Below are 24,512 nucleotides of genomic sequence, written 5' to 3' on the forward strand. Positions count from 1 at the left end.
GAATCTCCTACTTGCATGATCTTATTGGGGAAAAAAATGGAAGACAAGGTCCTGGAAATTTGGGAAGTGCAAGTTCAAGGCCTGATTTAATTGGTTTTAGTCTCAGACTATCACTTGGTCTGTTTTCTAGAGATGCAACTTTACAGTGAGTTACAGAAGAAGTGCACATGCATGGGGCTCTCACTTCCATTCTTTCTTTTACCAGGCAAAAGGACAAAAGCCTCCTCCCACACATTAAAAACCCAACCATTCTTCCGGACACATTTATTCTTGGCTCTCCCAGCCATCTTGGGCTGGCCCCAGCAAAACACCTTCCCCCGCATCCTTTTTTCTGTTTCCCATTCTCACAGTGCCAACTGCGTTGGCTTTTCTCTGAATCCCAAGAGACAGGAAGGATATGCCCCATGGCTCGTGGCATGTTGTGTTTTAGGCTACTTACTCAGGTCGAATTACCTTGCTGTGGTTTGGGTGTTTGTCCCCTCAAAGCTTCGTTTGAATCTTAGTCCCCAGTGCTGCAGTGTTGGGAGGTGGGGTGCAATGAAAGGTGACTGAGTCAGAAGGGTGGGGCCCTCAGAAATGGATTAATGTCATTACCAAGGAGATGTATTAGTTATCCAGAGAGTGGGCTGCTATAAAGTGAGCCCAGAACCTCATGCTTTCTCTATTTGGTAGGTGTTTGCTTGCCCTTCTGCTTTTTTACCATGTTATATAACACAGTACAAAACCCCTTGCCAGAAGCTGCCACCATGCCCTTGGACTTTCCAACCTCTGGAACCATGAGCAAATGAACTTTCCTGTATAAATCATCCAGTCTCAGGCATTCTGTTGTAGCAAAGGAAAACAAACTAAGATACCACGTTAGGGAAAACAGAGATTTTTTTTTTTTTAATAAGGGTTAACCTAGTTTTCCAGGGGTTTTGTTTGTGTTTCTGCATTGGCATTGTGGTCAATGCTCCGTGGAGTATCAGTTTTACTCGGCCTTCTCTTTTATGAGCATTGTCTCCTCTCAGCAGCCAAACCCAGATGGGTTGAGCAGGTATGTGACATTTCTGATCCCCTGCTATAAAATATTCTCCCAGGGTCCACCAAAAGCTTACAATCTAGTTCCAAGAAAAGATCCCACCTACTACATAGTTAAATCCAATGTGAAACAGCCTGAGAATCGATACCTGATGGAAGATTTAAGGCAAAGAGGTACTCTTAAGGACAGAAAATATTTCCATATTTGTCCCTCAAACCTGCTTCCCATTTTGGTTAATTGGGGACACACTCTATGCCAAGGTACTGTTTTCTTATGTCATCCAGGGAAACTGTTTTAACAACACTTGATATCTCTGTCAATAGGGAATAATACCTGCTCTGCTAACTTCTCAGAGAACCAGTCTGAGGCATGAAGACAATAAAGCAAGCACAGTAGGAGCAAATGAGACAGGCTTTGGGGCTCACCTCTGTGGCTGTCCCAGGGCCGACTTTTAAAGACTATTTTGCACCACTTTGACCTGAGCTCTCTCAACAGGCCAGAAGCAAATACATATCTAACAGAGGGTGCAGGATGAAGGCACATTACAGCTGTAACTCTTATGATGTTCTTTATAGCTTACAAATCACTTAAAGGCCACTATTTCCTTTGATTCTTAACAAGAACTTTCTTTAAGGAAGGAATCATTGTCCTCTTTTCATCACCCAGATGAAAAGCTAAATTGTTTGGCACATAAATGATTTTCCCAAGGCTAATTTGAAGGAGACAACAGAGCTCAGATTTGGATATAGTTTCCTCTGAGTCCTATTCCTCTGATCTTTCCTCAGGGTCAGTTTTATTTTGTCCCCTCTTATCTGGGCAGTCACCAGTGTCTTCAGAACACATGCCATTTCTTCTTGCTTCCTTCCCTTTCCCACAACATCATGCCCGAGGAACAGCGCAGAGGCGATGTTTGACTGGGGAGATGGTGATCCCCATTCTGAACTTCAGGCTCAGCTTCTCATTGTTTGGGGCCCTGAAGGTAAATTTTTGCATAAGGGAAGTGAAGAAAATAAACAGCTCAGACCTGGCCAACTGTTCTCCAAGGCATGCCCGCTTTCCTGAAAGACAAAATCAAAAGAGTTGTCCTCCAGGTGGCATTGTTGCCTCGCAGGGATTAGGATCCTCAATGACAACCTGTAAACCTCAGCTGAGGAAGGGCTTTATAGGCAGAAGCGTAAGTCTGACAACCACTTGGGTTCACTCAGGCACAGAAAGCAGAAGTCCTGAAGCACAAAGCCAAATGCCTTCAGAGATCAGGCAGGTGAGGTTGCGGGCTGAAGGTGGAAGGTGTGGGACCATAGAACTGGAAGGCTGGGGTGACCTACAAAGTAGGTGTCTTGCCTAAGGGCTTTAAAAACTTAACAAACAACAACAAATGGAGACAACGAAACAATAATAAATCTCTGTATTAATGTTTTTCAATCCTTAAAAGGAAACTGTCCAAATTATAATTAAGTAACTATCAGAGGAGGGTTTCTAAGGTACGAGTTATCTTTCCCCTGTCACATTCTCCTCCTTAATTATGGAGACCTCACTGGCATGGATGACCCTGTATATCGGAACCATTTCCGCCTCCCTCCTTGTGATACATGATGGTCTTTCCCCCACACAAGCCATTGCTTCTAAAGTGGGGCATGAGGCAGGGTCCTGCTCTCCACAGCTCACACTCGGCACTGCCCTGGTCCTGTCCCACTCCCTGTTATGTGTGGGTGAACTGGAGTCAGAAGGACAGAGGTCCAATTCTACTCCTCCCACGTGGTAGCCATGTGATTGGGGCAAATTAAGCAAACTTTCTAGGCATTAGTGAAAATGTATATGTATTTATGATGAGAAATTTATATGTTGTGTGGGCTACACACTGAATCCAAGTGGGTCAAGCAATAATTTATAAAGCAAAACAAAGTATTTTAAAATGTCACCTAGATAATAGTAAACCCTCTAGCTGTATAATAGCTTATTGTTAACTTGATATGGTTAATTTTGAAAACAGAAGAATACAATTTAAAGCATGACCTTGGCTAGGCATGGTGGCTCAGCCCTGTAATCCCAGCACTTTGGGAGGCTGAGGTGGGAGAATCGCTTCAGGCTAGGAGTTCAAGACCAACCTGAACAATATAGTGAGGCCCTGTGGCCACACAAGATAGAAAAAATTAGCTGGGCATGGAGGTGTGTGCCTGCAGTCCCAGCTGATCAGGAGGCTGAGGCAGGAGGATCACAATCTCAGGTGTTAAGGCTGCAATGAGCTAAGATCACACCACTGCACTACAGCCTGGGTGATAGAGCAAGACCCTGTCTATAAAAAGAAATAAAAATAAAAAGTAACAGATGACCTTTAAATAAAACTTTTTGGGTAGCAGTGTTATTAAAATAGCTTTCTGCATATTATAGTTCTTTACTGTGGTACTTTCCATAATGTGCCTTTTATTCTGAAATAATTACAAATTACAAAAATCTTACAAAGATAATATATAGAACATATTTCTCTTGAGTTATTTGAGAGTAAATTGCCTACATTATTCATTAAATCTTCAGTATGTATTTTCTACAAACAAGGACATTGTCCAACATAATCTCAATGTAACCACCCAAGCCAGGAAATTAACGTGGATTCATTACCCCATCTTATCCTCAGATCCCATTAAGGTTTTGCCAGTTGTCCCTATAATGTCCTTTATTCGAAAAGGCTCAAGTACGGTGTCATGTATTGCTTTTAGCTGTCATGTCTCTTTAGTCTCTTTCAGTCCAGAATAATTTCTCACTCTTCATGTAACTTTCATGGTTCTAGCCTTTTAAAGATTACAGACCAGTTATTTTGCAAATGTCTCTCATGTTTTCCTCATGATTGGATTCAGGTTTGAGGTTCTGCATTTTTGGTAGGAATATCACCTAAGTGTTATGGTGTTATTCTCATTTTATCCTATCAGGTGGTACACAATTTTGATTTGTCCCATTATTGGTGGTCACTTGATTAAAGTGGTATCTACCAAGTTGTCCCTTATAAAAATTATTCTTTTTCTCTTTGTAACTAATAAATACTTTGAACTATGTTAACAAACCATTGCCCATTAAACTTTTATGTACTTGTTTCCACTGCTATTTCTTGACCAAATATTTATTACTGATGGTTGCCAAATCATGATTTTTAAAATTCCATCATTTCTTCCACATTAACTAGTTAGCATTCTTAAAGGAAATGTGTGCACTCCTCCCCACTTATTTATTCATTCATTTCTGCATATCAGTATGGATTCATGGGATTCCTATTTTCTTTCAAGTGGTTATAATCTGTTACTATCATTACTAGTTTTGATGCTCAAAATATTCCAGATTTGACCATTAGATGCCCATTCATGCTGACATTTTCTGCCTTTTTGGCACAACAATATATTCCAGTTTTATCTTATGCTTTCTCTTCCCTAGCCCTGGAATCAGCCATTTTTCCAAAAATCATGGTTCCTTTTAGTGCATATTGACATGTACAAATCAATATCTGGGCATTAGGAAAGCTCAGTGCACTCCAGATATTGCTTCTATGTCATCTCAGTGGACAGAGCTGGGGAATATATGTATGTATATAATGTAAGTATATGTTCAAATGTGTACATATATACCCACATTTACATCTATGTTTCTATATCTATTGAAAATCTCCATTCCAATACCACAGAGTTCACTCTATTTTATCCCTTTCCCTATTTCTAATGTTCTCCCATTATCTCAATATATTTACTTAATGGATCAGTATCCCTTCTATATAACTTATCTCCCATCACTACCACGGCCACCCTGTACGGAAACTTCCTCATCTTGCTTGTGCTCTGAGACTGGCTCTAGGCCACCATTGCCCACTCCCTGAGTGAATATCCTGCTCTTCCCTTGGGCTGCAATACCGCACACCAGAATACCACTATGTCTCCTGTGTGCATTTTTATTAGCTTATTTCCTCCCTAAGTAATGCACACTCACTGCAAAAATAAAAAAGCATGAAAAAAATATGAAGAAGAAAATAAAAAATATATGTAATCCCAGAATCCACACAAACACACTTTGAACATTTTCCCATATTTCTTCATTGTCCTAGTGAGGATTCCCCAGACACCATAATAGGCAATAAACCCTATAGTTAATTCTATATGCTGCTTTTGCTACTTTGTGTTTTTGCTGTGTGATTAAATATTCTTGAAATTTGGTAATGTATGCATACCTAAATTTTGTTCATTTCCTATAACAAGTTGAGGAAATAAAATTAGAACATGTATGCAAAAGTGCTTAATAAATGTAAATGTGCTTCATGATTATGTCATTATTACTGTGTGCCTGTGTTTCCCACCAGCATGTGTCTAATTCATCTCTGTTCTCCTCATTTTTATCTCTTTACCCATCACAGACAGCACAATTAGCAACTTGTTTAAAATGGTGCCATATCAGCATATATAAATCCCCAAGATTCTCCTAGAAGAATCAGATATTATGACAAAACTGAACCAGGAAGTGAGGAACAAGAGTTAAAGAACTTGTTCCATGAATACCTACCTGTGTGACTGTGAGTAAACCATTCATTCTCACAGAGCTAAATGTTCTCCCTTATCAAATACGTGAAATACTCTCTCTCCTGTGGTACATGGCTGGGCAAGGGTCCCAATGAGATAGCAGGTATGAATTTGCTTTTAAAAGGTGCATCCAGATTCATAAAGCAAATCCTACATGATCTAAACAAAATGATAAATAGCTACACCATAATAGCCAGAGACTTCAACACCCCTCTGACAGAACAGGATAGATCCTCCAAACAGATAATTAATAAAGAAATGATGGACTTAAACAGAACTCTAGAACAAATGGGCCTGGCTGACATTTACAGAACATTCTACCCAAAAACTATTGAATATATGTCTTTCTCATCAGCTCATGGGACATTCTCTAAGATTGACCATATCCTAGGCCACAAAGTATGTTTCAAAAAATTTAAAAAAATAGAAATTATACCATGTATCTTCTTAGACCACAGTGGAATAAAATTAGAAATCAACTCCAACAGAAACTCTCATCTCTACACAAAGTCGTGGAAACTAAACAACCTTCTGCTGAACAATTGTTTCATTAAGAAGGAAATCAAGATGGAAATCAAAAGATTCTTTGAACTAAATGACAAAGGAGACACAAGTTATCAAAATCTATGGGACACAGCTAAAGGAGTCCTGCGAGGAAAATTTATATCCATAAATGCCTACATCCAAAATACAGAAAGATCACAAACAATCTAATGGATCCTCTCAAAGAGCTGGAAAAGGATGAGCAAACCAACCCCAAACCCAGCAGAAGAAATGAAATAACAAAGATCAGAGTAGAACTAAATGAAATTGATAATTAAAAAACTATATGGAAGATTAATAAAACAAAAAGTTGGTTCTTTGAAAAAATAAACAAAATTGACACACCTCTGGCTAGATTAATGAGAATCAGAAAAGAAAGAACTCTAATAAGCTCCAACAGGAATGAAAAAGGAGAAATTACAACTGATGACATGGAAATACAAAATATCATCTATGAATACTATAAAAACCTCTGTGCACATAAACTGGAAAATGTGGAAGAAATGGACAAATTCTTAGAAACACACAGCCTCCCTAGGCTCAATCAGGAAGAAATAGAATTCCCGAACAGACCAATGTCCATTACCGAAATTGAAACAGCAATAAAAAAACCTTCCTAAAAAAAAAAAAGTCCCGGACTCGAATTTTACCAGACCTACTACAAAGAAGAATGGATTCCTATCCTGCAGAAATTATTCCACAACATTGAGAAGGAAGGAATCCTCCCCAACACATTTTATGAAGCCAACATTACCCTGATACAAAAACCAGGTAAGGATGCAACAACAAAAGATAACTATAGACCAATATCCCTTGTGAATATAGATGCAAAAATTCTCAACAAAATCCTAGCTGCCAAATTCAGGTGCTTATTAAAAAAAACAATCGATCACGACCAAGTGGGCTTCATCCCAGACATATAGGGATGGTTCAACATATGCAAATCTATAAATGTAATTCACCACATAAATAGAAGCAGAAACAAAGACCATATGATACTCTCAATAGACTCAGAAAAAGCATTTGACAAAATTCAACACCTTTTTATGATAAGAATGCTTAACAAAATAGGCATAGACAGGACTTAACCTAAAATTGATACAAGCTATATATGACAAACTCACAGCCAACATCATACTGAATGGGGAAAAATTGAAAGCATTCCTGCTTAGAACTGGAACCAGACAGAGGTTGCCCTCTATCACTGCTTCTATTCAACATAGTGCTGGAAGTCCTAGCCAGAGCAATCAGACAAGAGAAGCAAATCAAGGGCATCCAAATGGGGGCAGAAGTAGTCAAACTATCTCTCTTTCCTGATGATATGACCTTATATCTAGAAAACCCCAAAGATTCTGACATGAGACTATTGGAATTGATAAACAAATTCAGCAAAGTCTCAGGTTGCAAAATCAACGTACGGAAATCAGTAGCATTCCTATATGCCAACAACAGTCAAACTGAGAACCAAATCAAAGACTCAATAACTTTCACAATAGCAACAAAGAAAATAAAGCACCTAGGAATATATTTAACTAAGGAGGTAAAAGATCTTTACAGGGAGAACTACAAAACACTGAGGAAGGAAATAGCAGAGGACGTAAACACGTGGAAAACCATACCATGATCATGGGTTGGCAGAATCAACACTGTTAAAATGTCGATACTACCCAAAGTGATCTACGGATTCAATGCTATATCTATTAAAATACCAACATGATTTTTCACAGATCTAGAAAAAATAATTCTACACTTTGTATGGAACCAGAGAAAACCCCGTATAGCAAAAGCAATCTTAAGCAAAAAGAACAAATTGGGAGGCATCAATTTACCAGATTTCAAGCTATACTACAAGCCTATAGTAAATAAAATAGCATTGTACTGGCACAACAGAGACATAGACCAATGGAACAGCACTGAGAACCCAGATATAAAACCATCCTCATATAGCCATCTAATCTCTGACAAAGCAGACCAAAACATACACTGGGGAAAAGAATCCTTATTCAATAAATGGTGCTGGGAAAACTGGATAGCCACATGTAGAAGACTTAAACAAGATCCTCACCTTTCACTTCTCACAAAAATCAACTCACAATGGATAACAGACTTAAACCTAAGGTGTGAAACTATAAGAATTCTAGAAGAAAATGTTAGAAATACTCATACAGACACTGGCCTAGGCAAAGAATTTATGAAGAAGACCCCAAAGGCAATCACAGCAACAACAAAAACAAATAAATGGGACCTGATCAAATTAAAAAGCTTCTGCACAGCCAAGGAAACTATCACGAGAGCAAACAGACAACCTACAAAATGGGACAAAATATTTGCATGTTATACATCTGATAAAGGGCTGATAACTAGAATCTATATAGAACTCAGGAAAATCACCAAGAAAAAATTCAAATACGCTATCAAAAAGTGGGCAAAGGACATGAACAGAAACTTTTCAAAAGAAGATAGACTAATGGCTAACAAACATATGAAAAAAATGCTCAACATCTCTAATCATTGGGGAAATGCAAATCAAAACCACAATGAGATATCACTTATCTCCTGTGAGAATGGCCTTTATCAAAAAGTCCCAAAACAATAAATGTTGGTGTGGTTGTGGAGAGACCGGAACACTCATACACTGCTGGTTGGACTGCAGACTAGTACAACCTCTGTGGAAAGCAATATGGAGATACGTTAAAGAGATACAAGTAGAACTACCATTTGATCCAGCAATCCCATTACTGGGCATCTACCCCAAAGAACAAAAGACAGTCTATAAAAAAGACATCTGCACTAGAATGTTTATAGCAGCACTATTCACAATTGCAAAGATGTGGAAACAACCCAAGTGCCCATAAATACATGAATGGATTAATAAAATGTGGTATATGTATATCATGGAGTTCTATTCAGCCACAAAAAACAATGATGATATAGTACCTCTTGTATTATCCTGGATAGAGCTGGAACCCATTCTACTAACTGAAGTTTAACAAGAATGGAAAAACAAGCGCCACATGTACTCACCATCATATTGGTATTAATTGATCAACACTTATGTGCACATGTAATAAATAACATTCATCAGGTGTTGGGCAGATGGGAGGGGGGTGGAGGGGATGGGCATATATACACCTAATGGGTGTAGTGCTCACCATCTGAGGGATGGACACTCTTGGAGCTCTGACTTGGGTGGGGCAAGGACAATATATGTAACCTAAATATTTGTACCCCCATAATATGCTGAAATAAAAAAGAAAAAAAGAAAAAAAATGTATTAACTAGATTAAAATTTTAAAAAAGCAAAATGACTTCTTCAGGCAGTGCTCATAGAGCAGAACCCAATCTAGCTAAACCAGTGGTGGTCGAGGCACTGGCTGAAGTGCACAGGTGGTTAAGTAACCCCATTCCCCTGCCCCTCCCTCTCTCCTTATTATAGATCAGCTTTTTTTCTATGTGAATGGGCATCCCTTAAAAAGAACTTGGGACATTTGAAAACTCAATAAAGATGGAAAATGTGCCCCTTTTTGTGAGGGAGAGGTGGAGTCAGGATGTCAGTCCCCAGCTATGTGGAGGACAGCACAAAGGAAGCCGACATCTCCAGCGGAGGTCAGGAGGGCATGGGAAGGAAGGGCAGGCTGAGCACTGCCCAACCAGGGGGTCCTGGTACAGCAACCATAGGGAGATGGAGTGGCACTGGGTGGGGCCATCTGGAGACACTGCAGCTAAACAAAAGACTGCTGGGAGAAGAGCAGGGGAGGCCGGGAGAGGGATTCTGGACTCCCGCATGCCTATTACAACTTACCTATGGAGAAAGGCAGAAAGGCTTCCCTTTTCTTAAACTGTCCATTGTCCAGAAAATGCTCAGGATTGAATGTGTCTGGGGTGTCCCACTCTGTGGGGTCCCTGTGCAGCGCAGTCAAATTGGTCAGGATCATAGTCCCCTAGAAAAGGCAGCAAAGACTCAGGCAGGGCTTGACCCAAGCAGCACAACCATGCCGAGGGGTGGAGGTCCTTGGACTTCCATGCTAGGACCTGAGACACCCTTCAAAGCCTACGCACAGTCTCATCAGCCCCCCACCCAATACCACTCTCTTTGTACGGAGCAGCTTACAGATTGGACTGGATTTGCCTACTGGGAATTTTACCAAAAAAGTTTGGCTACATTTGAGTGAAGAATGGATTTCCCATTCTACACCAACAGGCACAGGTTGGTGTAGATCCTCAGAGGGGACGTGTATGCATGGATGGGAGAATAATGAAAGAGCTGCTCAGACCACATTCTACCATGAAGTGGTCAGGAAGTGCTAACCGTGGCAGCTCCACACAGGGAAAGGACGTGTCATTCACCTGTGTTTCTCCTATTCTCTTCCCTCCAACATCTGTACGCTGCCCCCACTCCCCATAGGTTCACTAACAGCATCAGGTAGCCCAGTGAGAGGACCCCTCTCCAGCCAGGTACATACTAGCAAACCCAGGAAACCCCAGAGTAAGCCTTTCTCTCCCTCTGCCTTCATGTAACCCATCAGTAAGACTGGTACATTTTACTTTGAATTTCTCTTGATTCTATCACCTGTGTTCCATGCCCACCACCACTGCCTTAGTCTAGGCTGCCACTTTCCTATTACAGCCTCCTAGCTGTGCCCACATCCTCTTGCCCATTTCAATCTGCTCCCCACTCTGAAAGCAGACTGAACCTTGAGCATCATCTAGTGACATCACCCCACAGGCTCAGCCCTCACGCTCCAGACCCTTCAGCACCTTCTCGTCACTCTCAGGGCAAAGCCCCTTCACCTGCCCCTGTCTGGGCCACTCTCTTCCCCTGCCTGTGCTCCCTCTATGGTGGTCTACTTTCAGCTTCTCAAACACAACACGTGCCCTCTCATTTCAGTGCTTTTTTAAATACCGTTTGCCTTGCGAGGAAAGTTCTTCCTCCTCACTTTGTCTATGACCTAAATAACTCTTAATCATCCTTTAATCCTCAGCTCAAACCTCACTTCCTTCTGGAAGCCTTCCCTGAGCACTCCTGCCAGTCTGCACCTGTATAGAACCCAGCGAGTTCTTTTCTGAGGGCAGTTACCATGGTTGTAAGGATGCACTTGCATGATTATTTTCCTCACAGTTGTTCCAGACCTGAGCATTTCACGTGCCTAATGAATATTTGTTGAATTATTAAAGAATAATAACCGCCATTTTGAGTACTTTCTATACTAAGCACTGGGTTAAATGCTCTACATGCATGATCTAATTTTACCTTGTGGATCCCATGAGGTAGGTTTAAACACATTTTACAGATGAAGAAATTGAAGCTCTGAGAGGTTCAATGTCATGCCCAGAGTCCACAGTGGAGAGGGTAGCACTATGACTTGAACTAGGTCAATTTGATGTCAAAGGCATGGCTCTAACCTCTGTAACATATAGTTAACTGGATTTCTCAATTTCCAGGATGGTTGATAAAGCTGATGTTAAAAATCAATGGTAGAAGAAGTCTGTTGAGCTGGGCTGGTTCCCTGGAGTTAAATGAATTGCTAGAAAAATGCAAACAGTACCTGGGGAATTTAGACCTCCGCCTGTATCCACAAGACGGTCAATCAGTAATGAAATAGTAAAGGGACAGTTAGCAAGCAGTATCCAATGGACAAGTTCTTCTAGGTCTACCTCCTGAGATATTCCCCAGGGACGATATACTTGGAGGGACTTAGACAGACTTGAGTAGAGCCACAGATGCTGGCCAAGGTGGTGAGAAAGCAAGAGCATGTACTGTAAAGGTGCAGTGTGGGGAGAGGACACCAGGGGGCGAAGGAGAGCCGTCTGCACAGATCATGAGAGTAGAAGGTGCAGTGAGATCATAGTCCCTTTGTGAGGAGGACAGGGCATTTTTCAGGGACCAGTTGAAAAAGTTGCAGGGAGATGCTTTTAGATTCAAAGAAAAGCAACTCCTATGGAGGGAGCATGGTATAGTACAAAAAATGAGAATACATAGCGTTCTTGATCTCCAAATCTCGCCATTTGTAGTTGAGAGATCTCAGGCAAACTCGATTTATCTGAGCCTGGACTTCCCAATCCATAAAATGGGAATAACAGATTTATTCAGAGAAATGAGTCAGACGTTTGGAAAGAGGCTGGATCCACAACACAGAATGATTGCTTAGTAAGTGTTCACTCTTTTCTTTCCTTTCTAATAGTTAAGTCTGCACTCACTTGGATTGGCTTCCTTGTGAGATAGGAAGTTCCCCAAAATGAGGTTGGAAATGAAAGCTAGAACAATACCTGTGCGGATATTACGTTAGAAACACCCTCATTAATGTGATCTTGGCCCAGTGGGTGACAAATGTCCTTTCACATTCGCACATTTTATAACCCCAGGACTGTGAAGCAGAATTTTTGACAGTCTGGCCAGGTCCCTAGTCCTATGAGATGCTCTACCAAGGCAAACCAAAGGCATCTGTGGCAAAGTCTGACCCAGAACTGCTGCCTGCTGTGCCAACAGAGACTCACAACTCACATTAGCATAATGAAAATGCTGAGAGCCCACAGCAAAGGAAAGCCAGTCTTTGCCTAAACACATTTAGCCTGGAATCCTCCCTTCTCCACTCCCCACATACCTCTTAATATCTAGTTAAACCAACATTCTAAAGGCCACACATGGAGGAAAACTAGTATTATATTAGCTATGACACAGCTTTCTCCCCGTTTACATGACTCCTCAGGACAAGAACACATGTCACTTCTCAAGTTTCTATTTTCACCTTCTCAAAGAGAGGCTTGAAGATCTGAGGCCAGGAGTGCCTACTTACCTTGGGCAGGTGGTACCCAGCCAAGGTGGTATCGACTGTCACTTCCCGGGGAACATTCACAGGGATGATGTTGCCCATCCTCTGCACCTCATGGATGACAGCATTGGTGTAGGGCATGGACTCCCGGGCAGCCAGGCTGGGCTGCTGCCCCTGGCCAATCACTCTGTCAATCTCAGCGTGTACCTTTTCTGGAAAAGAAGAAGAAATTCCATTATTTTTTAAACTTTTATACTTTCTTCTAAAGATGTAGGAGTGGGCTCCAAGATCTCATTTGTTGTATTTCAATTACTGACCAGACTGCAAAGAAATAAAATGGTTCTCCTTCCTTCAAAGGGTGTTTTTTTAGAAAACTGCCAATTCCATAATTCTGTTTGAGCCTGGCTCAGCTAAGGAATGAATAACTAGGATCATCGTGCTCATAGAAGGATCTTGTCTTTGTCGATTCAGGCTACTATAATAAAATACCATTACCTCGGGTACTTACAAACAACAGAGATTTATTTCTCACAGTTATGGAGCCTGGGATTAACAAGATCAAGGAACCAGCAGATTCGGTGTCTGGTAAACACCTACTTTCCGGCATATAAATTGCACCTTCTCGGAACCTCGTCACAGGGTGGAAAGGGAAGGCAGCTCCCTAGGATTTCTATTATAAGGGCACTAATGCATACATGAGCTCATCATCTCTCAAAGGTTCCCACCTTCCACTACTATCACACTGCGAATTAGGCTTCAACACATGAATTTGGGGGAGGGGGCACAAATATGCACTTGACCATAGGACAAGTATAGACTGTAATTTTTCAAGGAGGTATATAAGAGTGGAAAGTGGGCCCTGGCGTATGACCAATGGGGTCACAAACTCTTGTGCTCTGTAACTTTACTGTCACAAGTTACTAAAACTGCATGAACCTCAGTCTCCTCATGTGATTAATGGTGCTCAATCTGCCTTCATCTTAAGGATGTTTTAGGATTCATGAACTGATTCAGGTGACTACCCAATAAATGATAGAAACTGGTTGCTCCCCTCCAATATCTTTTTTTCCTCTTTTTCTAAAGATTTTCCCTGGATACCTGGTTGTGCAGCTAAAGTGTACATTTCCCAGATTCCCTTGTGACTAAGTGTGACCATGGGACTCAGTTCTGGCCAATAGAATGTAAGCAAAAGTGATGATTAATCCTTGGAACAAGCCCATAAAGGAAGGGGATGTGTTTTCCCTTTTTCCATCCTACTGGTGCAAAGGCAGCCCCAGTGGGAGCCATCTTAGAGACAGCCAACAAGGGCATCATTCTAGACACAACAGCAACAAGTCGGAAGTAGTTGAAACCTTAAGGACTTTGCAAAGTCCAGCTTAGTTTTTTTTACCTGAGAGAGAAATAAATTTCTATCACTTATTTTCATTGTTGAATATTTAAACATTTTTCTTAATTGGGCTAAAATACAATAACATTTACCATCTGAGCCATTTTTAACTGTATGATTGAGTACTATTTAGTATATTCACACTGTTGGCAATCACTCTCCAGAATTTTTTCATCTTGCAAAACTGAAACTCTCTATATATTAAACAACTCCCCATTTCACCTTCTCTCAGCTTCTAGCCAGCACCATTCTACTTTCTGTTTCTATGAGTTTCACTACTCTAAGTGGGATCATACAGTATTCTTGTTTTTGTCATCAGCCTTTGTAACTTAGCATGATGTCCTCAAGCTTTATCCATGTGGTAGCATGTGTCAGAGTTTCCCTCCTTTTTAAGGCGGAATAATATTCCATTGCATGTACATTTCACATTTTGTTTAACCATTATTCATCAGTGAACACAGGATTCCTTTTTTCTCTTGGCAATTGTGAATAACACTGCTGTGAACATGAGTGTAAACTTCTATCATTTTAATCTATTGTGATTTTGAAGCCGCTATTCCACACACCGAATCTCTACACTAATTCAGTAGCTTTTAAACTTTCTAAAAAATGTACTCCACAGTAAGAAAGGCACATTACATCATGACTCAGGATGCATATACATAAATATACACACATATAAAGCACCGATTAATGCATCTATAAATGAAAGAAATAAAGTTCCATGAACAAACTTACTCTTAGTACATGGGAAACACTCTGATCTTTTCTTTTCCATATTAATCTTAGGGAAAAAAGTTGGTCCTGATCCATTAAATTGAATTTATGTCTCATTAATAAATGTTACCCACAATGTAAAAAACTGTATCATAACAGTTCCCATCCCCCATGTGCTCAAACTGCTCTGGAACCTGAAGGAAGAGAAATGATGGGAATAGTCACTGCTCTTGAGTGGACACAGTCTGTGGGGAAGCTATAGAAATAATGTGGGACAAGCCCAATAATGGAGGTAAACTGAGTCATCTCTGGAGGAAGAAAATGCTCATAATTTCCCAGGGCAGTGGAGAAACATCGTAGGGAGGAGTATTTGAGCAGATGCCTCAAGAAGAGATACAAGTTTACTATGCAGAGAAATTGAGAAGCACATTCTTCAGCAGGTGTCAGGACAGATATGCATAAACAAGGGCAGTGCAAAGGAAATGACATGTAGTGCAGTCATTACATGAGGGGCAGAAACTGGTCAGGCAAGAAGGGGCACATCAGAGGGATGATAGACCAAACTCAGGACTTTGGACATTATCTAGAAAAAATGGGAAAGCATTACTTATAAGAAAAGAAGGGCAGCACTAGATTTTCACATGAGAATGGAACACTTTCCTGGAACTTTCCAGGATTTTGACTCATTTCACTGTTTCCCCTACACAGCTTCTGGAGGACAGGGATTCTCTCTTGTTTTTGTATTACTTGGACCCCTCACAGCCCTGACAGACAATTTGAAGAATGTGCCCATTCCTCAGTCTCCATCACCTCCTGATTATTCACCTCTCCTTCCATTCCACCATGTTTTCTTATGGCCCCTCTATTGGCAGTGCATCCCAGGAGGCCTTATTTTGTCCTGGGTGGGGCACGCACACTGACACACCCACCTTGGATTTCTGGGTAGAAGGCCAGGTAAAGCAGACCCCAGCGCAGGGTTGTAGAAGTTGTCTCAGTTCCGGCAAAGAAGAGGTCCAGAGTGCTCCAGATGAGGTTCTCTTCATGGAAACTTGAAGTAGCATTGCCTGCATTCTAGGGAGGACAAGATTTAATGTTATAAGTTCACTTATTGACAGGATTCCTGGTTACCATAACGTATGGGGGTTTCATCCTCAGAGGGAGATTAGAAGGAAAGGTCCTGAGAAGAAACAACTCTCTCTTTGGCCTCCTAGGAGGCAGAGGCTTATAGCAATATCGTTAGCATCGTCCTGCCCCAAGTGCTTGAAGCTTTTTGGGTGGATGAAAATGAAAGACAATTATTTTCTTATGCCTGTAATTTGAAAGAAGCTATCAGTATCCTGGAAGGAGAATGGAATATGAACAAGACAGATTTGTTTTCCAATATCGGCCACTTCACTTAGCAGCTGTAGGACCTAAGGCAAGTTACTTAACCTCTCTCTGTGCTTCGGTTTTCGATTTTATAAAATGGAAATAACCACACACACCTCTTAAGATGACATTGTGGGAATTATGTGAGATGCGAGGGCACATAGCAAATACCCAGCAAATGTTTGTGCTGAAAACTGAAATAATAAACAGAATTCCTCTTATGAATGATTCTCCTATTGCCTCATTAATCTTTTCCTTTCCAATTTACATTACTCTGATTCCAAAACCATTTCTCATGATACCCCATCATCTTTACCATGCTCCCCTAGAAGCTTTCATTTGTCCAACATTGCTCTTGATATTCATGGTCTCATACTTGCACAGTAAAGTCTCCTCCTCTGGGGAGAAGGCATTGCCTGTATTAATGTTATGGCAATAAAGTGAAATAAGAGGTAAAGAAATCCACCATTCTGCCCACTCCACGAAGAGGACCCAATGATACATGTGTAAAGATTATGGCACTGATGCAGTGATGTATATTAGCCAGAGAGGTCACTGAGGAAAAGGGCATGTGTACAGTTTGGCTCCCTACCCTGTCTTCTGGCCTATAATGTTGGAAAGTGGATGCTATCAGGAGAAAGGGGAAGGCAAAGCCCCACTCAGGCCCTGAGGTTAAACTTTGGCATCCAGCACAGCTTTCCTTTCTGCAGAGGGGGATGAGAGACAGGGTAGATCACTGGGCCTAGGCCCAACTAATGACAAAACAGAGCTTTGAGGCTCAAGTGCTGTTTTCCCCATTGTGTACAGCTCCTTCAGATATGGGTAGAGGGAGAGGATGGGGGTGAAAGGCAGTATTGGGCATCCACATCAACCCCCCACCTTTATTTCTAACAGCCTCATCAGTCCTAAGTTAGTACTACCTTATACTTTCTGAAATACTTCCCTACCTTTGACTCCCCTGTGGTAGGGAGGGATATGGCCCACAAACATGTCCATCCACATCCTAAGCTCTGGCACCTTCATGTTACTTTTTATGGCAAAAGGGACTTTGCAGGTGAGATTAAGTTAAAAACTTTGAGATGCGGCCGGGCGCGGTGGCTCACGCCTGTAATCCTAGCACTCTGGGAGGCCGAGGTGGGCGGATTGTTTGAGCTCAGGAGTTCGAGACCAGCCTGAGCAAGAGCGAGACCCCATCTCTACTAAAAATAGAAAGAAATTATATGGACAGCTAAAAATATATAGAAAAAATTAGCCGGGCATGGTGGTGCATGCCTGCAGTCCCAGCTACTCGGGAGGCTGAGGCAAGAGGATCGCTTGAGCCCAGGAGTTTGAGGTTGCTGTGAGCTAGGCTGACGCCACGGCACTCACTCTAGCCTGGGCAACAGAGTGAGACTCTGTCTCAAAAAAAAAAAAAAAAAAAACTTTGAGATGCAAAAATTATCCTGGATTATCCCAGTGGACCCAATGTAATCAGAAGAGTCTTTATAAGAGAGAGGCAAGAGGGTCAACGTCAGAGACAGAAGACGTAACGATGGAAACAGAGATCAGGGGACAGAGAGGAGGCTATGCTGCTGGCTTTGAAGATGGAGGATGGGGCCACAAGCCAACATATATTCATAGCCCCTAGAAGCTGGGAAAGTCACAAAAACAGATTTTTCTCTGGAGCCTCCAAAAGGAGCTAGCCCAGTCAACATCTTGACTTTAGCTCCATGAAACTGATGTCAGACTTCTGACATCCAGAACTGTAAGAGAATAAATTTGTGGTATATCAAGCCTCCATGTTTGTGGAAATTTGATATTGCAGCAATAGGAAACTAACATAGCCCTATTTGCTCTTTAAGAACAAAACGCAGGAAGCAACTTTGGTTTCCTCACCTTGGCCATTTCCTTGAGGTAAGCATCGATAAAGTCTCTTGTTTCATCAGGATTCCAATCTCTCTTGTGTTTTTCAATTATACGAGAAACAAACAATTTCAGTTTTTCCCAATTTCTGAAGACAGTTTGGTGGGATCCAGGAACGAATTTCATTATTCGTGGAAAGATACTGTAGAGCTAATTAAGAAAAAGAAAACAATCGTGGGGACAACATGGTGCCACTTTTCCACAATTTAACACAATAGAAGCCAACTTCCTTTCCATGTCTTTCACGGGCTCACACTGAAACCTTGTTCAGCCGTGACCCCTCTTTTCTGTCTCACCCCTCTAGCAAAGCACTGCAGCTCTCTGTCCAAACAGTATCCAGCTTGTAGCACTTCTGGCCATCCCAGTGGCTTGCCATCCTGATGCAAAGCACCACCATTCCTTCCCTGGATGCTGTAAAAGAGCTTTCCACAGTTTTGTGATTCCATTGCAAACCCCATTCCCAGCCCATCTTCCCCAGAGCTGCCAGAGGGATCCTTTAGCAGTTTAACCATGTCATTTCCCTCCTTGGCTCTCAGTGTTTGAGGCTTTCCAGCACACAGGGACCAAGTCCCATGTCACTTCTCTGGCCTGTAAGCCCCGCTGAGCTGGGTCCTGCAGACTCACTGCCTCCTTCCTAACCTTGCTCTCTACTGTCTAGCAGTGACCTCTGGGATCAGAACAAGGATGCTCCTGTGTGAGGCCTTTGCAGTTGCTGTTCCCTGTGCCTGGAAAGCTCTTCCTCTGAAGTTCACATATCCCCAGCCCCCTCACTTCATTAGAGCTCTGCTCTATGTTGCCTCCTCACAGCTGTCTGATTGATGATCCCATAAGCTGAATGGCCTTTGTCACCTTCCATCTATTTTTGTGTCCTGTTTTAGTTTCCATCATGGCAGTTATCACTAATGTGTGTGTGTGTGTGTGTGTGTGTGCGCATTTGTCTCCCCCACCATGTTGTGATCTCCATGTGGGTAAGAATTCACAGTTTTCACTGAAATTAATTGGTTGTTGAATAAACTTTCAGTAATATATGCTGAAAAATAGAGGTCATCACATAATGGAAAAATGCCTAGAGTTAAAATGGGACAGACATTGTGTGTGTGACCATTACCTTTGCTGCTTTCTAGATATAATAGTTTGATAACAGTAATACTACTGCTAATAATATACTTTGTACCTTGTTGATCCTTAGACTCATTGCCAGTGGTGCTCCAGCATGGTTCTGGGGACCGAATGACATGAGATACACAGAGCACTCAGCACACAGCTGGTGGGCCACTCTCTGTACGTGCCTGCACACTCCATGCCAGCTTGCACACACTGTATTGCTTCATTTCATATTTATAGAGTTGTTAGGAAAATTAATGGAGATAGAGAATTTGTAGTTGTCTGTCAAAGAGCCTCGAATGTTCTGAGACTCCAAGAAAGGCTTAGTTTTCTTACCCTGTTGCCCCTGTGCTCTCTTCCCTGAGACCTGGACTCAAGAGCCAGCTGGGCACCCATCAAACTCTCATCACTTCCTAGACTCTACCTTCATAGGAAGAAGCCAATGGAATTGCTGAACTGGAGACCACCATGACTAGGAATGAAAACAAGTAATTCAAAATAACATTGTCAGTAATAAGAGCTCATAATCATTATGCCTTTTTCACGTGTCAGGAATCGTGCTGACTGCTTTACTAATTTTGGTGTGATTGGTCCATAAAGCTCCCACATAAGTTGCTTGTCAGGAATCAGTAAAAATAAATGCTCTTCTAGATACACAATAGGGAAACTAATAATCAGTAAAATCATCTAGCTTTACAGCTATATAGTTAGATACACACAATAGCAGTCAGAAAAGAAAAAAATATTTCTGAAGGAACAGCAATTGCACTTCCAGCTGACTTTCCATGGCACAAGTGGGAACCCAGAGGATAGTGGAATAACATTTTGAACATGCAAATAGAAATTTAAAAAAAAAACAGTCGAAATAAAAAAATTTCTAAGTAGAGCAAAATAAAGATATTTTTGAATAAGTGAAATTGAAAAAATTGGCCACAAACTGACCCTCACTATAGGAAATTCAAGAGGAGGCTGTGAGATACAAGACGGGATGATGAAAAAAGAGACTGATAAATATGTGGGTAAATATAAGCAAACATTCACTGCATAAACAGTAATAATCCTGCACACTTTTGAACTAAAAAAGGAACAGACTAAAATACATGACATTAGTAGCCTACATCATTCATCAGAAGTCATGTTGTAAAGTTCTTGCAGTATTCTGGGGGATGATAAAGAAACTAATTTTTGATGCTGGTGGTTTAATGATGAATGTTGAAAGTTTCAGGTAAAGACTGAAATAATAGAACAAGCCTGTTCATCTTCTAAACGAACACAGGGAAAAGGAAAGTGAGAAAAACACTCCATCATAATAACTCAAAGAAGGAGAAAAGAACAGATAAATAGAAATCACAAAATGATTAGAAATTAGTTCTAATTTGGTAATAATTTTGATTAAAAGAAAAGGAACTGAATGGTCCAACAAAAAGGCAAAGACTTTCAGATTGGGTATGAAAGTTACATCTAGCTTTACGCTGTTTAGACAGGAAGCATCTAAAATGTAAGGGCATAGGAAGGTAGAATGTAGAAGGATAGAAGAGTAGTAGCCAGACAGGAAGCAAGGAAAGACAATTACCTTTATTCATATCAGACAACATAGTCTTTAGGGAAGAAAATATTAATAGACGTAAAGAATGTTACTAAATAGTTAAAAAAGTTTCAATTACTAATAATAAATAATGATTTAAATATGTATGCATCTAACAACATAGCTGTAAAGGATATAAAGTAAAAATTGACAGAAACATAATGAGAATGAGAACAATCCACTATCTTAGTAGGAAATTTTTAGCCCACTGGACACTCTAGCCAACACAATGAAGCAAGAAAGAGGAATTAATGGATAAGGATTGGAAAGGAAAAAACAAAGCCTCCTTTATTTGCATACATATGATTGCCTATGAAGTCATCCAAAGATGAATTAAAATACTGTTACGAGTTTATCAAAATTGATCAATGCAAAATCAGTAACCATAAGTCAATCACGAAGTGGGGGAAAAAAATTACAACATCCCCTATTTGAATCCTGAAAAGAAATAATGCATGTAGGCAATGATCAATAATTTTTGTAACCATTAGGTAAAAAGCGAAAGGGAGATGATATAATAGATCATACTGATAACACCTGAACCCACTGATCAATAGTAACATGAGACAACCAGAAATTAAGTACATTCTAAAAAGCAGCCTTTTCAACAAATAAAATCTTATTTTGATCAATCCTCTAGATTTAGTTACCAATGTACATAAAACACAGGAATAGAAGAAATAGAAGAACATGTTAATAACCAAAGAAATACAAGCACTAAATCCAGAATGCGGACTATTCTACAGAGGAAATAACTCAATTTTGTCAATAAACATAATATATTTTAAAGAAAAAAAAGAGGATTGACAGGAAGCCATGGATTGAGTGAGACTTAAGAGACACTGTAACCAAATATAATATCTGGGCCTTGTTTGGATTATGATTAAAACAAAACCACCAAAAAATATTTCTGAGACATCTAGGGATATCTGAGCACTGGCTGGGTGTTTGAAGGTGTTAAGTAATTATTGTTTATATTTTTCAGATGCAATAATGTTTCATTTTTAGAAATATACACTGAAATATTTATGGGAACAAATCATTCAGGTCTGCAATTTGTTCCAAATAATTCACAGGTGGGGTGTCCTGGATACAGGTATTAATAAATTGAGCTTAGTCATATGTTGATCATAATCAGAGCTGATTGATAAGTACACAGTGATTAATGATTGTAGTCTTTGTACTTAATGTGTATGTTTGTAATTTTCAAAAATAAAGTGCTTTTTTTCAAAACTGAGGAAATATTTTAAAATTTTGTCAATAGCAGACTCAGTAACTCAAGGCCAGCCCTTTTACTAAGAATACCAGGATTAAAAAAATACACACGTGGGTACACATATAAACACACACACACACATACATACCAATGTAGTGAGGGAATTTCGGGGACAAGGCTCAGGGGAAGAAGGAAGCCAAGGGGTGACTTCAACACTGGGGGGTCAATTTTCCTATAGAAATGTCTACCAAATTCAGGAAAGTGGCTGAGAGAACAAGAAGCTAAGCATGGTCTTTGACACAATGAAAGGCCTAGAGGGAGAAAAATTGGGGTGCAGGGTCCACCAAGGAAAAAGTGACATTTCATCCCCAAAGGGCTATACCCTGTGAAAATAGAAGATTGATAAAAGTGAGTGTTGGTGGGCATGGAAATAGCATAATCAGTTTGGAAATCATTAGGCATCTTTGATGTCCACATACATATGCAAGAGAAAGGAATGGATGTGTCCACAAGAACACCTGTAGAAGAAAGTTCAAGGCAGCTTTATTTGTAACATCGAAAACCTGGAAACAAACTACATGTTGACCAACAGAGAATAGATTAACAAACAATGGCACATTCTCACAATGGAATACGAGACTACATTTACAAAAAAGAGCAACCAACTTAAATGAATCTCAAAACCACCTGCTGAGCAGGAAGCCAGACACAGAGGAATACTGGGACAGAAGAGAGAAATGGGTGGGTTAGGGAGAGACAGAGAGAGGACGGACTCAAAGGCACTGGCAGTATTGTTCTTTCCAAATAGAACAACATAGATGCACAGATGTATGTCATGTAAAACTTTGTACTTTACATGAACGATAGAAATGTTTTTTGCATATGGTAAACACTTGGTAAATATTTAATATTATTAAAACACTAGAGTCAACAGATTGATTTCAAATAACTTTGTATTGGAATCAAATTTAAAAGGATATTTCTAGGTTTAACTCCACATACCCCACTCCCTCAAAAAATACTAAAAGGAAAAACCCATCTGTATCTGACATCAGCCGCAATATCAATTTCCAAGATACTGAAAGAAAACTTCCATACCTGACATGCCATTGAAGCCTCTATATATGTGGCCTCATCCAGTAACCTCAGTAGCTCCTGAAACTGATCATCCTGGTACTCAAATCGCTTCCCAAAGGTGATGGAGCAAATGATATTGGAAACTGCATTGTTGATTTTGAAGTGAGGGTCAAAAGGCTGTCCTGGATGGGGAGGAAGGACAAGATGGATTTGTTCTAGTTCCTACTGAGAGTCTACTCTCTGTGACACAGGACATACCTAGTACTGAACCATTCATGAGGCCTGGCCACACCACCTTTCACTGGGGCTGACACACAGCAAGTACTCAGTCAATGCCACAGTCAAACTGATGAGCAGGACTTAGATTCAGTCATGTGCTTTTGCCCGTCTTCATGCATTTCATTCTAGAACTCCTTGAGGGCAGGGTCATGGAGAGTTGTTCACTGCTCTATGCTCAGTACTTAGCACACTGCTAGGCACAGAACAAGCATCAGGCACTGCATAAATATCTGCCCAGTGAATGAATGGGCCACAATCTCCTACATCTGTGCTATGAAATGCTCACCGTTCTCCTCCTTGATTGCCTCAATGAGGTGGCAGGCCTCTTCCTGAATGCGTTCCTCTAAGCTCTTCTTTCCCAGACCAAAGTTCCTTAGGGCTGTCATGGCGAACCTTCTTTGCTCCTTCCACACCTGGCCATTGGACATGATCAATCCTGGGAAAAAGAAAGTCAATACTATGGTGTTCTGGTTCGATAATGTGAACATCCAGCAAATGGCATGAGGATGTGTATCAGATGGAGGGAAGGAGAAGGGTATTAATGCACTTGAAACCTGTTCAAAGAAATCACCCCAAAGCAGTGGACATAACAGACTGCTGGGGATGTTAGGCACTTTAGTAAATATTCTTATGCCTTCTGCAATTTAGTACTCAGAGAAATTCTGTGGGGTAGGTACGATTACTACCACCACTACCCCATTTTACCAACGAGAAACCTGAGAAACAGAGGATAAACTTCATAAGATAGCACAGTTAGAAAACAGCTAAAGAGGTGTTCAAACTCAGGTCTCCCTGATTCTAAAGCCTATGCTCTGATTATTAGCCACATAAGTAAAGTTAAGTATTCATGTCATGCCAAATGCTAGGAATGCACTTATGGATAAGATAAAGTCCATATACTTGAGGAAGCAAATAAAGGCTTTATAGGAGAGTACTTATCTAATGGACCATAAAAGATAAAGGAATAACTCAAGAAAGTAGGCGGACTGAATA

The 24,512-nt window shown here is 40.6% G+C and overlaps 1 protein-coding gene across 1 annotated transcript in view; it reads right to left on the reverse strand.

Annotated features, from left to right (window-relative positions):
• The window catches only part of LOC138390669 (cytochrome P450 2J2), a 37,594-nt gene continuing 13,082 nt past the window's right edge, over window positions 1-24,512 (reverse strand). The window contains exons 3-9 of the mRNA XM_069480075.1: window positions 23,806-23,955; window positions 23,262-23,422; window positions 18,232-18,408; window positions 15,918-16,059; window positions 12,909-13,096; window positions 9,917-10,055; window positions 1-2,079 (exon numbers count right to left, since the gene is read on the reverse strand). Coding sequence (XP_069336176.1) covers window positions 1,901-2,079; window positions 9,917-10,055; window positions 12,909-13,096; window positions 15,918-16,059; window positions 18,232-18,408; window positions 23,262-23,422; window positions 23,806-23,955 — 1,136 coding nt within the window. The 3' untranslated portion in view covers window positions 1-1,900. The remainder of the gene's footprint in view (window positions 2,080-9,916; window positions 10,056-12,908; window positions 13,097-15,917; window positions 16,060-18,231; window positions 18,409-23,261; window positions 23,423-23,805; window positions 23,956-24,512) is intronic.

This window comes from Eulemur rufifrons, chromosome 8 (genome assembly GCF_041146395.1).
Source record: "Eulemur rufifrons isolate Redbay chromosome 8, OSU_ERuf_1, whole genome shotgun sequence".
Lineage (NCBI taxonomy): Eukaryota > Metazoa > Chordata > Mammalia > Primates > Lemuridae > Eulemur > Eulemur rufifrons.